General features: G+C 41.6%; 1 protein-coding gene across 4 annotated transcripts in view; it reads left to right on the top strand.

Annotated features, from left to right (window-relative positions):
• ccdc88c (coiled-coil and HOOK domain protein 88C) overlaps nt 1-16,306 on the top strand; it is a 59,428-nt gene that overhangs the window by 5,977 nt on the left and 37,145 nt on the right. For all 4 annotated transcript variants that reach the window (XR_002872612.2, XR_013653152.1, XM_023951514.2 and 1 more), the window contains exon 3: nt 8,257-8,365. Coding sequence is in view for 2 of the 4 variants with exons in the window: in XM_023951514.2 (XP_023807282.1) it covers nt 8,257-8,365 (109 nt within the window). In the remaining 2 variants the exon portion in view is untranslated. The remainder of the gene's footprint in view (nt 1-8,256; nt 8,366-16,306) is intronic.

Consider the following 16,306-nt stretch of genomic DNA (forward strand, 5'->3'; position numbering starts at 1 on the left):
CCATAATCAATGGTGTTTATTGTTAAGACTAGGAAGACTACTGCTGGCAGTAGTCGATTAGTGACTAATTCTTTTCCTACATTTTAGAGATGAAACACCAAAAAGCTCAAAGCATCTATAAAACTCATTTCACGCTGTGAGAAATGCACCGTCTGGGTTTGTCCTCTCCCCTTCAGCAGCAGACGGCAACAAATGGACAGAAGTTTAAGAACAACTCGCACCAAAGAAGAAGAAGCACAAACACAAAAATGTAGTCTACAGCCCTATCGTGTATTTGACCTGATCTGGATTTCCTGTGTGTGTGTGTGTGTGTGTGTGTGTGTGTGTGTGTGTGTGTGTGTGTGCGTGTGTGTATTTGCATGACCACATCCTGACTTGCTGCTTTCAGGTTATAAATGTCAGAGCCAGATGTGTGGCTCAGGGCTGGCGGTGAGCAACACCATAGTAATGAGAGACTTACTTCTATAGTGAAGAACCAGCAGCCCCCCCCCCGTAATGTTCTTTATAGGTATTCTATAACTGTGAGGGACACAATGTAAAAACAAATCCAGGAAATGCAATGTTTGATCTTTGTATGATGGAGTAGAAAATAAGTATTTGAGCAATAACAAAAGTTAACCTCAATACTTTGTCATTGACAACCTAAGTTATATTACTTGGTCCATTCTTCCATCCAGATCTTCTCAAGAGCTATCATTTTCAGGGGTTTTGCTGGACGACACACATTTTAAACTCCCTCCTCAGATTCTCTTTGGATTAAGGTGCAGAGACTGACCAGGGCACTCCAGAACTTTCAAAAACCTTTTACGTAGCTGCTCCTTCATGATGTGGTCGATGTGTTTGTGGTCATTGTCACGGCCCTAACCTCCCAAACACGGAGAGTGGCGTTTTCACCAAAGAGTTCTATTTTGAATGAATAGCTTTATTGTCATTCTAACAGGACAGGTGCGTCTTTGTCGTACCTGTACCTGTGATATTGTTTTTCTTCCATCTTCTAATAACTGCTCAAACAGTTGATCCTTCCTGATCAAGGTGCTTACGTATTGTAAATTTGTCTCTGTAATATTGTCTCAGTCTTGTCTGCTCCTTGTTGGTGTCTTCCATTTCATGATGTCAACCTAGAGTTGGCCTCGGCAGCATTTCTGCGTTTTGTCCACGAAAACAAGCAACATCTGCACTTTTGGGGGGCTGATGCTCAGAGCGCAGGTTTTTAGAGGAATACTCAGAGATGCATGAATGGATCAAAATACAGCTTTAGGGATGTTTTTCATGAAGAATTAACATTATAACACACTTCAACGCTGAAAGTTGATTTTGCATGTCATAGGCCCTTTAAAAATCATTTCATTGTTTATTACATTGTTTCTCTCTATTGAAGTGTTTCTATGATTAACATTACATTAACATTATGAGTAACTCTCGTCTTCTTAAGTTGTCCAACTTACAGAATCAGTGACTGCCTGATAATGTTTTTACCCCACTGTAGTTAAAAAGGCAGACAGACATCCACGTTCTGATGAATAGTGCAGGAGTGGTGACAATGAGAACATTTATGAACGTGAATACAGTACCAATCATCAACAAAGCAAACTTTTTATTTATAAAGATGTGAGGTAAGATAACCTCTCTTTCTTCAGAAATCGTTGAGACCGGTTCAGATTGGAAACCGTTTTAAGTGTTTTTTCTGCAGCTTGTTGTTTTCAGGTTCAACACAGTACAGTTTCATTTCATGACTTCATTCTTCATGAAACAAACACTATGTTATGAGAAGAGTAACTCCAGAAGGACTCATGTGACAAACAGCAGTGTTCCAGAAGTCGGTTTCCTCTGGCAAAGTAAAGGATCATGTATTTCACAAATTGATCATAACTCATTTGAAAAGTTGGACAACTAGGTTCTCATGAGAGCAACAGCTCTACCTAACAGGACTTTTTTGAAAAGACTGTTTTACTTGCTTCACACGGCTATGGTTGTGTTGCCGTACAGCTTAAAGTTTTTGCATAAAAGCAACGAAGAAGCAACATAGTGTCCCTGAGTGTGCATCATATTACAAATAGCATTTATTGGGAATTTTCCCAAAAGTCCCACATGTTTAGCTAGGGTACCCAGTTTTATTAGGCCAATCGTTCCTCAAGTTAGTCTCGTCTGAATCCAGATGTCTGTTTGTGCGCCACAGCTTCATTTCCAAACAAATGTTTTAGACCAGTTCTAAAGAGGTTAGGTGTTGTAGAGTAAATCCATAAAGACCAGAACAGAGGGCTAGTTTGGTCTGGCAGCATCACTCTTCAGAGGTATACAATGTAGGGATGTGCCTGGAAACAAGTTGTTTTATTGTTCTTAATGGAACAAGAACGTAAAGACATTTTTTTCCCCATCAAGTTCAAGTTCATGCGTTGTCATGTGACGCATAGTCGTATGAGAACTTTGTATTGTAATTTGAATTATTCCAATTTTCTAAAATTGTAAATGTGTGAATCATTGACTGTATAAATGGCGTATACTTGTTTTGGGCTTTTCTACAGTCACAGTCCCATTTATTTGCACATTCACACACTGCCAGACACTGGCACCGACCTTTCACCAGAGGCAAGGTGGGGTTCAGTGCCCTTGCCCAAGGACACTTTGACATTTGTGCCAGCAAGGCGGGAATCAAACCTGCAATCTGCCAATCAGAGCCACGGCCACTCCACTCTCTAAAGAGCTGGACTGAGTGTGACGTCACCCATAGAAAGCGGCTTACTGCAGCTCCAATGAATAGAAGTTGTTTCAGTCGCCATTTTGTTTGCAATACAGATGTTAGTAGGCACAGTGCAGTGATTGTGATGGTCTAATGAGACGACAGACCAATCAGAGACAAACTGTGCTTTTTTCATTACTTCTGATTTCTTCTTCTATCACTTTAGCAATTGCACTGATCAGTTCAATTTGTATTTTCCCTGAAGTCCCACTAAACACTTTAGAAGAATTATTAGTAGAGGGGTCGTAATGTAAGTCCGTATTGCTCTCAGCAATGAGAGAAAGAAGCTCCAAGAAGTAGTTTCCTCTGTTCCTGGATCCAGCGCTTTCACCGTGTCCCCGAAATGAAAGTTGTTGCTTGCCCAAATAAATGACACAGTCTTTCAGTCTTTTTAAGATTACTCTTTTTTTCTTCACCTTTTCGTTATGAAGCTCTGTTTCCTTGCGCACCTGCTGTTTCGATCTCCTTTCCACAAAAGTTTGGAGAGTACGTCCAATCGGAAGGTCTGAAAACTCTGACTTTGCCTAAGCCTGCTAGAAAGCCCTGCTGACAACTCAAAATCTGATTGGTTGAAGGCAATGAATGTCCGACATTGATTTTGCTTTAGGGAGCCCTTCAGAACACCCTGCCTGACAACAAAAGACAGGAATGCGATTGGTTAAATGCTCTGATGTGAAAATACGTCTATCTGGAAGCAGCATAACCATCATAAACACAATAAAAGGGAATGGAGAGACTATTTGGAATCATTTAATGAGTATGCATGGACAAAATATAGTTAACACATGATTCAGATATTTTTTAGGCCTTCAGAAAAGGTGTGAATGCTTCAAAGTAGGGCTGCACAATATGACGAAGACTTGCGATTTGCGATGGATGAACAAACAGCAAAACATCTTAATACATAACTTTCATTTCACTGCAACTTTTTATTCTAAGTAATAGTCAATAGGGTTGGGCGATGTCCCCTAATTTGGCCGTTGACGATGTTTGCTGTCAACCATCACGATGACATCGTCGGGGGGGGGGGGGGGGGGGGGGTATTTTTACATTTTTCGTTCTTATATAACTGCTATTCGTTATTTTGCTTTTTTCATTTTATTCCCAACTACTGGTTACTCCGCGATGATCCAGTATAAACTGAGGGAAGTGACTTTAACAAAATAAGTAACAAGCAAGATAGAAAAGAAGTGTAGTCGCTCCCGCACTTATTAATTAGTGAAGTGGACCGGCGGAGCGCGGACTTAAAGCTTTGTGTTTGATGGGAAGGGGGGGGGGGGTACATGAGCGGTATGTGTGGGAGATTTAAGACTGCGATCCGTCCCGCAGCTCTAGGGGTACAAGCAACCGAACTCAGAACCGGGTCTAAAAGTGTGTGTCTGTGCACAGCTCGGATCGTCAGCACACACAGCGGTTTGAGCTTCAAAGCAGAAATGTCGCTCAGTCCTTAGAAAACATTCAAACAATCACGCGGATTTGTGTTTCCAGTCGTGTCCCGACTAAATAAAGGCTGATGTTATTCTTACACGTTTACGTGCAGCGCCACCCAAAGCTAATGTTGTTAGCCCGTGTTAGCATACTGCTAATCCTGGCTCCGTTCAGAAAAAGCACTGACCACACAGATTAAAATTCAAATGATGAGCGAACAGGTGTTTGATAATAACCGTAACATTATTAAAAGCACGTTTAGAAGATCATCTCGTATTTTACCGAGCTGACATGTCAATATATATAGCCGCTCGGTGCTGTTATGGTTTTGTATTGAATTGTTACATTCAATAAAGTTTGGAAAAAAAGCCGCTCGGCGGAAGTTGTATCCCCTTCCGGTTTTCAAACTGCGCATGTGCGAATACTGCGCATGTGCGAATGATTTATTCCGACCGAAATTGTGACCTTAGTGAACGTTTTTATATTCTGAAAACATTTTTCTGGGCCCATCTACACGGTTGGATTCTAATCCGACCATTGATCCCATCAAGATATTTTGTACATGTAACCGCGGCTTATGGTGTCGACGCGCAACGTGGCGGGGGCGTGGCATCACGATGGTGGTCTCTCCATCGGGATGTCAGTCACCCATCACGATGGACGATGATATCCATCGGCACAACCCTAATAGTCAACATAACTTAAATTAAAGGATTTATTTGATTCGTTAAATATGTCAAGCTGCCATTACATTGCTTTAGCACATTTTTGGTAACCATTTATTGCAATTTCGCTGACTTTTGCGATATGAGTATCTTCACAGCTCGATATCGCGATAACGATAACTTTGTGATTTACTGTTCTGGCCTACTTCAAAGCATTTACGCAATTGAATTCCAGATTCCTTTTTTCTACCATCCAGATTTTGGACGTCCATAACTCTTCATCCGCTTCATTTAATCCATTCAACTATCAAAACGTTTAACGCTTTCATGAAATTATTCAACCAAAAAAAATGAATGGGATAACCTTTAAATTCCCCAAATCGCACTAAAGTCTTTCAGCTGTAGGATACGAAAATGTCAAGACATTCAGCTCAAAACAGCATTAACTATTAGACAACTCTGCAGACAATGGGCTCTTGAGTTTGTATATTTCTTTTTAAATTTCCTGACAGTTTTTACACAATCGCAGTTAAATGTTTTATGAAAATTTCAAATCATTTTTGAATTTTTAAAGGAAGTCTATGATGCCAAATGTTCTAGAGCTGGAGTGGTGATGTCATCGCTGAGAGTTTAGAGAGGGTTTTTTTTAAGACTATTTTTCTCCAATATGCTCCCTTAATCACAGTCATGATTTTTTTTTCTGTAAAAAGTAGTAAAATGTCTTTTACTACTTTTTTCTGAACTCTACTATACGGGTCATTTTAAATCAGATGACTTTTTCCCTCTCAAATCTTAACTTGCAGTTGTGAGAACAAAGTTGACCCTGAAGACATGAAAGCAGCACACATTTAGCCCTAAGTGTTGGGTTTCTTATAAGGGTTCTATTGTTTGAGAAGTAAAGTGGTTTTGAAAATCTGAACTTTTGTTTGAAGGGAGTAAAAACTGCCATTGAACAATGGCTTTGTATGGGATTCTCAGCTCTGCAGAGGGGGGGCTTTGTCTTTACACTTCTAAGAAATTTCACATCAAGACTCTATGCTTAAGACGAATGAAATGTATCCTGTAGGAGTCCTCTACTTCTGAGTTTTACATAACTAAAAAAATATCAGGGTGTAGAAACAGCATCCAGTAGTGAAGGGGTGTGTCAGCAGCAGCTTCTGCCTTCCAGACACACTGGAGGCACATTGGTCATTTATTTGGTCAATATTGATAAGCAAGTTTCAGGTATTTTAAAATTACGCGGTTGCTTTAGCCTTTTCCTCAACCATTCAGCCCAAAGCATCCACACTTACCTCATTGAAGGTAGGTTGATGCGATGTATCTAGTTTTAGTGATATTCCCCATGAGCTCAGCATTAAACATATTTACATGAGTGTTACATTCATTTGAAGTTGGGGTGAATTTTAACCCACATCAAAATACTTACGATTCCAATTCACTGTTTTTTTTTGGTGAAAATTATTCCTGGTTCTTATGTTTTCTCAACTGTCCATGATTCTTTCTCAACCTAATGGGACACTGCCCTCATTTTAAAGTTAATCTGCATGTTGGATCAGAATACTGTTAGAAAGTAGTTTCACTTCTTGATTCAGAAAAAAAGTTTTCAAAAATGACAGTAAAGGGGCATTTTTGAGTTTTTCAGTAGACCCAGCTGGAGCTCGGCTGAGCTGTGATCCAGTCATCTCTATACGTCTTCTAACCAATAATAATTAACCAGACTTTGGGGTTTATGTGGGATGTTTGAAAAACAGGATCAGCATGTATTCTTTGTACATGTGCTGGTCTGTAGGTATGAAGCTGCTGTGTCGTCTGAACTCTCCTCTTCTGTCTCTAAACTGCACATATTGATGCTTCAGACATTGTCTTTGGAAACAATGGTAATCAGCCTTTTGTTCCGCACCATCCTGCTGTTGTGGCTGACTGTGTGATTAGGACCTGTTCTGGGCTTAAGGGGAAAGTGGGTTACCCGGGGGGGGGTCTTGGTGTCCAATTGTGAGACTGTTGGTGAATCTGTCAGTCAGAGAAGCAATCAGCTGTTAAATCAGCCTTTGACATCTCAAAACTGAAAGCTGAGCTGTCTGTCTGTCTACCGCCATGCATCTTGGCTGAGCAGACAACGCAGTGAAACGATACAAGAATACTTAGTAACATTTGGAAGAATGGAGTTTCACTTGCAACATTTGATGTGGATACTAAAAATCGATGATTTAATTTATTTATTTTTTGTTTGTTTTTCATGGAAACATTTAAAAAGGCTTCTTTAAGTTTTAAACATTTTTAAATCATAGAAAATGTTGCTGCATTTTATTTTAGTTAACGTTACATTTTGAAGCTGTTAATCCAAATTTATGTGGAGGTTATTAAGTAGCAATTTAGTTTCATACTATACAAAGTACATTGCTTCAAAAAAATAAACAGTCTTATATACTAAAATTCTATAAACTAAAACGTACAGTTTGTGTAGTCAATTTTTTAATACTTGTTTAACAGTTTGGAAGTGCTAGATACCTAAATCTTCTTCATCATTATATGCATGTTTAACTTTGAAGCTGCACACACACATGGAGGCGTGGTCTTTTGATTGACACATGACTGTTAAAACCTCAGATCTAGAACAGATTTGTGTTTCACAACTATGTCCCATTTTTGGGAACAAACCGTGAACAGTGAGTTCATAACCTGTCTTCCATCCCGACAGACCATCATCACACACAAGCAGTAGCCCCACCACCTACACCTTTAGAGTTACTCAACCTAGACATATCACTCTACCAGTCCCTCAGTGTATGAAGTGTGTGTGTGTGTGTGTGTGTGTCTGGTAAGTGTGTTTTTATGCATTCATGCATTCTGTGTGTGCGCAAACAAGTGTGCATTGGTCTTTGCGTACTTTGATGGGTTTTAGATGTTGACCTGAGTTAGAAGACGGCCTCAGACTACCCTTCCTTTGGTTTCCCTTCTAGTTCAGCATCTGCTTGTCCAGACAAACACCAGATGTGCAGACTGATGAAGTCGTCGCTGTCCAGGTTATAAAATGTCATAGAGAAACTAGTGCGGGATGTAAACAGATTGACCTGTCGGTTCAAGACTGAGAAATAAAAGCAGAAGATGTGTAGCTGATGACATGAACTCGCAGCTTTACCGACCCCTCCCCCCTGTCTTTTAAACTCTTAAAAACCGTGTCAGCGTTAAAGTGACGCCATGACCGTTTGGTAAGTCATGCGGACTGTTCGACCTCCCCCTTTGTTGACATGCAAATCAGTCTGGCATACTGTGGAGATGTGAGCATAAATCCCTGTAGCACTATAGTTTCCCAAGAGTATCGGGGGTGGGGGTGGGGGGTGCATGTGTGTGTCTCTCTCTTTGTGCCATGGAACAGCCGTTAACGTCACTTCTAAGAGCTGCTGTGTTGTGTGTGTGTTACCATAGTGACCCGAGTCCCACCAACCAGAGGCTGACCAAGAACGTGAACAACGACATGTCACTGCGCCTCCACAACCTGACCGTCCTCACCAGACACATTAAGACGTACTACCAGGTATGTTTCACAAGTCACACAAACACCCTGCAATGGGAGAAGTAGGCCGGGCTCACTGGTTAGAGTTTATTCTGCCCATCTCAACAATGTTCCAAAAGCACCAACTGGACGGGAGCAGTAAAAGGCTGAATCTCTGTCAAGTTTTCCAGTGGTTCCATCAATCTGTCAAAAACAGTGTATTTAATCATGTGCAAGTTATAACTTTATTAAGATTACAACCCCTGACTGAATGTGTTAACACTATTGACTGATGTCATCCATATAAAATGCCATATTTCCGGCTACAAAAAACTAAGTAAATTCAGTGGCCATTTTTGGGATATGGTCGAGGCCATGTTGGAACCATTGACAATAAATGAGAAATGGACTGTACAAACTCTTCCCCCTTTGCTTTCCAAGTAGGAAGTACCCGCTGGCCCCAAAAAGCCCAAATCCCATAGACTTCTATTGAGAAATGAACCGGTTACTAGGGTTGGGCTATGTCTCTTAAGTTGCCAGTTGACGATGTTTGCAGTAAACCATCGGGATGGACGATGATATCGTCTGGGGGGGGGGGGGGGGGGGGTAATTTTTCTTTATTATATAAACATTATTCGTTATTTTACTTTATTACTTTATTTCCCAACTAATGACTTATCTGCGATGATCCAGTATAAACTGAGGGAAGTGACTTCAACAGGAAAAAAATATAAACAATAGAAAAGAAGTAGTCCGCTCCCGCACTTAATTACTCAAGTGGACCGGTGGAGTGTGGACTTACAGCTTTGTGTTTGAGGGGAAGGGGGGGACGCTTTGTTACATGTGCGGTATGTGTGGGAAATTTAGGACTGTGATCCGCCCCGCAGCTCTAGGTGAACGAGCTACCGAACTCAGGACTCAGGAGAACCGGGTCTAAAAGTGTGTGTCAGGGCAGAGCTCGGACCGCCAGAACACACACAGCGGCTTTGTTTGGGGCAGTGTGTTAGCTTTTCAAAGCAGACATGTAGCTTAGTCCTTAGAAATCGTTTAAACAATCACGTGGATTTGTGTTTCCAGTCGTGTCTCGACTAAATAAAGGTTAATGTTATTCCCACATATTTACGTGCATCCAAAATGCAGATTCGGTCATTTCCGGCATGGATTTATGTTTATCCAAAGCTATTGTTGTTAAGGACAAGTAAAGCACGTTTAGAAGATTATCTAGTATATTACTGAGCTGCCAGATATCTATGTATGTAGCCGCTCGGCGGACCTAGTTTCCTCTTCCGGTATTTCAAACCCTACTGTGCATGTGCGAATGATTTATTCCTACTGAAAGTGTGCCCCATTTGAACGTTTGTTATAATCGAAAAAGGTTTTTCTGGGTCCATGTACACGGTTGGATTCTAATCCGACCATTGATCCGATCAAGATATTTTGTGCATGTAACCGAGGCTTATGGTGTCGACTCGGAGCGTGGCGGGGGCGTGGCATCACGATGGTGTCTCTCCATCGTGAGGTCAGTCACCCATCACGATGGACACAACCCTACTGGTTACTCAGTCACTACGTTCTTTACAATAACCATTCTCGCTCTACTACCTTTTATTAACATGTTCTTGCTAGTCAAACTTCTTTTTTTATATTTTTGTTGTAGCACAAGCTATCCAAGTTATAAATTGACCAATCAGAGACCTTGATAAAAGTAGGTGGCCTTGCGTCGAGCGTTCGAAGCATTTGACTGACAGATTCCCTGGAGCTTGATTTGAGTCGAAGGGGTGTGGCCTTCTAACATGCTTTCTCCTGATTGGAGAGAGTGGTTGATATATAAATGTAGACAGACCTATCACGACTTACTGAGGACGTCTGGTTCAAACATGGCGTCCTCAAACATGGCAAACGGATGTGTTTTTTACGCCTTTCTAGGACATTTACTAGACATTAGCGTTTGTAGCTCTCTCATTTATGCATTTTAATTGTTAATATGCTGCTTATAAAACATTTATAAGCATTTCTTAAACCTTTATGAGACATTTTTAAGCATTTGAAGATGTCCTTAAACATCATTTGAAGCATTAGATAAGCAGATCAACTGTGTCTCACTTAATAATTATGGCCCGCAGCAGCAGTCACTGACTGCAAGGACCATATTGTTTTCGCAGTTGGAACGACGACTTCGCCGCCTTTCAGCGAGAATTTGACCCCCGCCGCATGCTCGAAAAGTCACCAAAACGTGCACACACCCTGGATAAATTGCAAATGAATTTTCCACAAAGTCAACGTCACCCCCCCGAAGACGATGACATCACGGCCAGCGATCCCGTCAAAAAAATGAATGGGCCGAAAATCGCGTATGGGGCCGAACAAAATGTACTTCAAAATACGGCCGCGAAACCAAGACACACGTGTCGTGGATATCCCAAAGATGTTTTGAAATCATTATGGGACGGCCACACGACCTACGGCTTGGCGGCCATTTTGTGGCGAACTCTGAGAATTGGCGATTTTCGTGTTTTCCCACAATATGGGGAAAAGACACTTTTGTTTGAACGATTTTCACGCAATTGCACACACTTGCTGCCAGCTCCAGTCTACAAACACCCCAGAAGTGTCGTTGACCTTTGACCTTGGGAAAAGGCCGCCATCTGGAATTTTCTCAAAAAAGCACCTTTAGCACCAGATACAAACGAAAACTCGTCGTTGGAATTTTCATCAATCGTCTCGTAACTTTTCGGGCACCAACGGCCAGCTACTCTGGACAAAATGTTGGAATTAGAAGTTGTAGATTTTGAACGGTGTGCGCGTGGCGAGCTAGCAACCGTTGCCATCTTGGCTAGCTCGCACATTTTTCATCGGAATGTCGTGAAGAGGAAATATGCGATTCCTTGGCCCGCGCTGAACAAAACGATGCTACGCACGACAAGATCGATAAAGGAATGTGGGCGTGGTAAGCAAAAAACTGTCGCAAAAAAATGTGCAGACTCGGCAAAAACGAAAAAATTCGGAACTTTTATTTTGAGAATCGACTAACGAAACCAATATACCCTTGTCCGCGATATCCAAAGGACGTTTTGAAATCATTACGGGATGGTGACACGACCTACGGTTTGGCGGCCATTTTGTGCCAAAATCTGCCATTTTGCGTTTTTCGCGTTTTTACACAATATGAAAAAATGAACTTTTTTTCGAGCGATTTTCACGAAATTCGACTCACATGTTGCTAGAGCAAGTCCACAACTACCTCTGGAGTTTCGTCCACCTTTGACTTCGGGGAAAGGCCGCCATCTTGAATTTTCTATAAAAAACACCTTTATCACCAGATTCAAACGTAAACTTGTCATTGGAATTTTCATCGATTGTCTCGAAACTTTTTGGGCATCAATGGCAGGCTACTCTGGACAAAATGTTGGAATTAGAAGTTGTAGATTTTAATTAGCATTTTAGGTAATGTGTTTTTCTGAGTCACTTGATGATGCTGATCCCTATGCTAGCACTATTAGCCACATTAGCATAGCTAGCATAGTTAGCATAAGTAGCATTTTAGGTAATGTGTTTTTCTGAGTCAGTTGATGATGCTGATCGCTATGCCAGCACTTTTAGCCACATTAGCATAGCTAGCATAGTTAGCATAATTAGCATATGCAGTTTTGACTAGCCTTCATCAAAAGTGGGCGGTGACGGCGGTGAGGGCGGTGGTGCGTAGAGTTGGGCGTGGAAGGCGGATTGCGTCTGCGGGCCATACAACGCCGCTTGCGGCTTTATTTATTCTGTGTTTTGTTGCCTCCTAATCTAAAGTGTGGACTTTCTTGCCACTAAGAACAACAATGTGGTATGAAAACTTGTGATACTCAAAGATATTCCTTTTAACCACTTTATGTTACTTTTTAAAGCAATGAGTCAACAGTACTACTTGCGTGTATCTCTTGTTACACAAGTTTTGTTGGGTGTTTGTGTCTTGACTTAATGTTAAACCAGTTAACTTTTCATACTACATTGGCATTGTTTGTGGCTCACACTAAAAGCAACGTGTAAGGCATTTTTTACACGTCAATAAATGCTGACGTATGTTTTATAAGCATCTTAAATAACATTTTGAAGACATTTGTAAAACGTATAACTACTTATGAATGTCTTTAAAAAGCTGCCTAACAAATTGAAGACATTTGTGAGACATTTACAAATGCTAATGAATGTCTTCTTAAATCGGACAAACACATTACTAATGCTGTAAATGTCTATAGATTATAAAGGAATCTTTCTAAAAGTGTCACCCTAATCTGTTACATTAGTTTGTTTCTAGTAACTTGCACAACAGCGTTTCCCTTTTATGGCCTTTGGACTTTCCAATGAGGATGAGCTGTAGGGTCGGTGCATGTGCTCATGTGCAAACATAGTCTTTACTTGGGGTGTTGGCTTTTCCTAATTTGCTGAATCCTCAGCAGACCTGGACTGCTGTCAGTGATCCTCCCCGCCTCTGTCTGTCTGTGAGGAGTTTTCTTTAGATTCTTAGATGGCTCGTTCGGTTCTGCTTTTAATTTCTTTTCCATGTGAGATTCTCAGTTGTTGAAAATGACTTGTACCTCGTCTGTAAATGTCTAATAGGGTTGTGCCGATGGACGATACCATCGTCCATCGTGATGGGTGACTGACATCCCGATGGAGAGACACCATCGTGATGCCACGCCCCCGCCACGTTGCGCGTCGACACCATAAGCCGCGGTTACATGTGCAAAATATCTTGATGGGATCAATGGTCGGATTAGAATCCAACGGTGTACATGGGCCCAGAAAAACGTTTTCAGAATATAACAAACGTTCACTAAGGTCACACTTTCAGTCGGAATAAATCATTCGCACATGCGCAGTAGGGTTTGAAAACCGGAAGAGGATATAACTTCCGCCGAGTGGCTTTTTTTTTCAAACTTTATTGAATGTATCAATTCAATACGAAACAATGTTAAACAGCGCCGAGCGGCTATATACAACGATCTTCTAAACGTGCTTTTAATAATGTTACGGTTATTATGAAACACCTGTTCGCTCATCATTTGAATTTTAATCCGTGTGGTCAGTGCTTTTTCTGAACGAAGCCAGAAAGAAGCCAGGATCATTAGCAGTATGCTAACACGGGCTAACAACATTAGCTTTGGGTGGCGCTGCATCCTGGCTGCACGCAAACATTTGGGAATAACATCAGCCTTTATTTAGTGGGGACACGACTGGAAACACAAATCCACGTGATTTTTTGAACGGTTTCTAAGGACTGAGCGACATTTCTGCCTCACACCGCCGCTGTGTATGCTGACGATCCGAGCTGTGCTCAGACACACACTTTTAGACCCGGTTCTGAGTTCGGTAGCTAGTTCCCCTAGAGCTGCGGGACGGATCGCAGTCTTAAATCTCACACACATAGCGCTCATGTAACAAAGCACCCACCCCTTCCCCTCAAACACAAAGCTGTAAGTCCGCGCTCCGCTGGTCCACTTGACTAGTTAAGTGCGGGAGCGGAAAACTTCTTTTCTATTTTGTTTGTTACTTTTTTTGTTAAAGTCACTTCGCTCAGTTTATACTGGATCATCGCGGATGAGTCATTAGTTGGGAAATAAAATAAAGTAATAAAGTAAAATAACGAATAGCAATTATATAAGACAGAAAAATTAAAAATAGCCCCCCCCCCCACGACGATATCATCGTCCATCCCGATGGTTGACAGCAAACATCGTCAACGGCCAATTTAGGGGACATCGCCCAACCCTAATGTCTAAAGGAGACATAGAACTAAAATCCAGTTGTTTTTTTAAGTGTAGACACAGAGTGTGTGTCAGGTCGGAGCAGGTGGGGTATTTTCATGCAACAATTATTTTACATAGAAATAAATCCAGTTTTGTTGAGTGTCTAAATGAGAATGGTGTGTGACTGTCAAAGTAGTGTTGTTGTGGAGCAACACTTCCCTCTCCCACTTCTGTCCTTGCCTCTTCCTCCTCTTTTGGTTGTCATGGGAACTCCAGAACAATCTCCCCGGGCCTGAATGGGTTGTTTTGACCTCCGTATCCTCTGTCCTGCAGAAGCACGCATCTGTGTTGCCTGTGCTGTGTGTTTGTTTACCTTTCAGGAGTCTGTGTGTGTTATTGCTGCGGTCAAACAACCTCTCTGCCAGTCTGTGGGCTGAACCGGGTCACCACAGAACAGCTTTGATTCAATCTCTCTTTTGGGTTGTGCTTGTGAGCTGGAGAACGGGAACACCCTTTGTGTTGCCTTCATGGGTCGAAAACAGATCCGTAAAGAGCAGTGTTTTCTCACAGCATTGCAGACGGCTTTCAGGAGGAGCCGGAGTTTCCCTCAGAGACCTTTGAGGCTGCAGAAGGGAGAAAAAGGGTGACACCCACAGAAGGGTTTTACTCTGCTGCTCAGTTAAAGACATCACATAATAGAGTACAGTAAAAAATAAAAGTCAGTAAGCACCTTTTCTTAGTTAAATGAAAACTTATAAAAAAGGGGTGGGGGGGATGTTCTAGAAATCTGTTTTTACTTTATCCATTTCCTGTTACAGACCCACTCCGATGATAACCACATTTTTGGTGTTTTTAACATGTTCTTGCTGCATTTTTCTCTTGACGGATTTATAGAAAATTGAGCTCAAACCTGCATTTCTGAGTATTCCTTTATTCAAAGCATTGTGAATCTGGAGCAGATGAAAAAATGCAGTTGGAAAAAGCTTGAAGTTGTGACATGGTGGGCCACAGGCCCCCTGCTCTACTTTAGTCTGATGCATCCACCCGCAGACAAATACATCCATGTACATCTTTGTTTACCTCGTCTGACCTGGAATCTGGATCTAAACTGTACAGCTGGATATCGCCAAAATGAGCTTGCCATTTTTGTTATTATTGTGGGGGTGTGAGAGGCTGTCAGCTAGCGGGAAAGAGTGTAAACAGATAGGTGAAGGGAAGTTGTGGCAGGTTTACTCCGCACCAACAGTCCCGCCCACAACTCAGAAGTGAATGTCTAATGAACTACTTTCTATGCTCTAGAAAAACGACTCAATTTTTTGAATTTTGTCTATAAATCATAATTAAAAGACCACTGCCATCACTTTTACCATATATCCTAAAATGAACGGAGTGGGACTTCAAGCATGTACCCTATAGATGATGGGGATTCATTCAAGCATTGGTGTTGCCTAAAGAATGTTGACCCCCTTTTTTTGCTGTTCCTTCCTGTCCTCTCTGCTCTATGTTAGCAGTAGCCGCTGCCACACCCGCAGTGTTGTTCACCTTCTGTGGTCTTCATGCTTCTGGTTTCTTTTGTTCAGCTGCGTTCCTGTTCTGCCTTCTCATGTTCAGTTTTTCATGTTTGTCTTTATGTTGTTTTTGGATTTCCTGTCCTGCGGGGCTTTTATTTTTCTCAGTAAATCGGTTTCTAAGCTGACTTCCTTTCATCTAGTCTACCTCTCCCCTCTGTAATTGCACGCACCTTTGAATGGTATTTCATCTCTTCAGCCACATCCTTCACAAGCTTTTCAACAGCAGACGAAGACTTGATCAGCGCTCCCCAACCGGGCATGACTGCGACCTGGACGGGATTTTAGGATTTAGCAGTTGTCATATTTCTTTTTGTTTTGTCTAAGAGGTTGAGGGATTCTTGATCAGTAGATCATGAAGCTCTGGAATGTCTGAGGACAGTAAAATCTCTGCAAAACAAGACAAGCCTTTTAAAAGCTTTAAAAATCATTGGAGGAGCCAAATTGTAGTTATGTTCCACACTTTCTCAATTTTTCTTTGTAATTTGTTTGTTTCACCTGTTTGAATCGTTAATTATAAACCCCTGGTTAAAAGGTTTAAGTGCCCGCTCACCTGTACTCAGGACTGAGGAGGAAAAGAGAGCTTGGGTTGTTTTGGGTGGGTTTTGGTGTTGTTTCGGCCCACGGTGGTTTATAGACAGGAGCGGCTGCATCTTAACCCTTGTGCTATCCTATAGGCACTT

This window comes from Oryzias latipes, chromosome 22, assembly GCF_053564925.1.
Source record: "Oryzias latipes strain Hd-rR chromosome 22, Olatipes_Hd-rR_3.1".
Lineage (NCBI taxonomy): Eukaryota > Metazoa > Chordata > Actinopteri > Beloniformes > Adrianichthyidae > Oryzias > Oryzias latipes.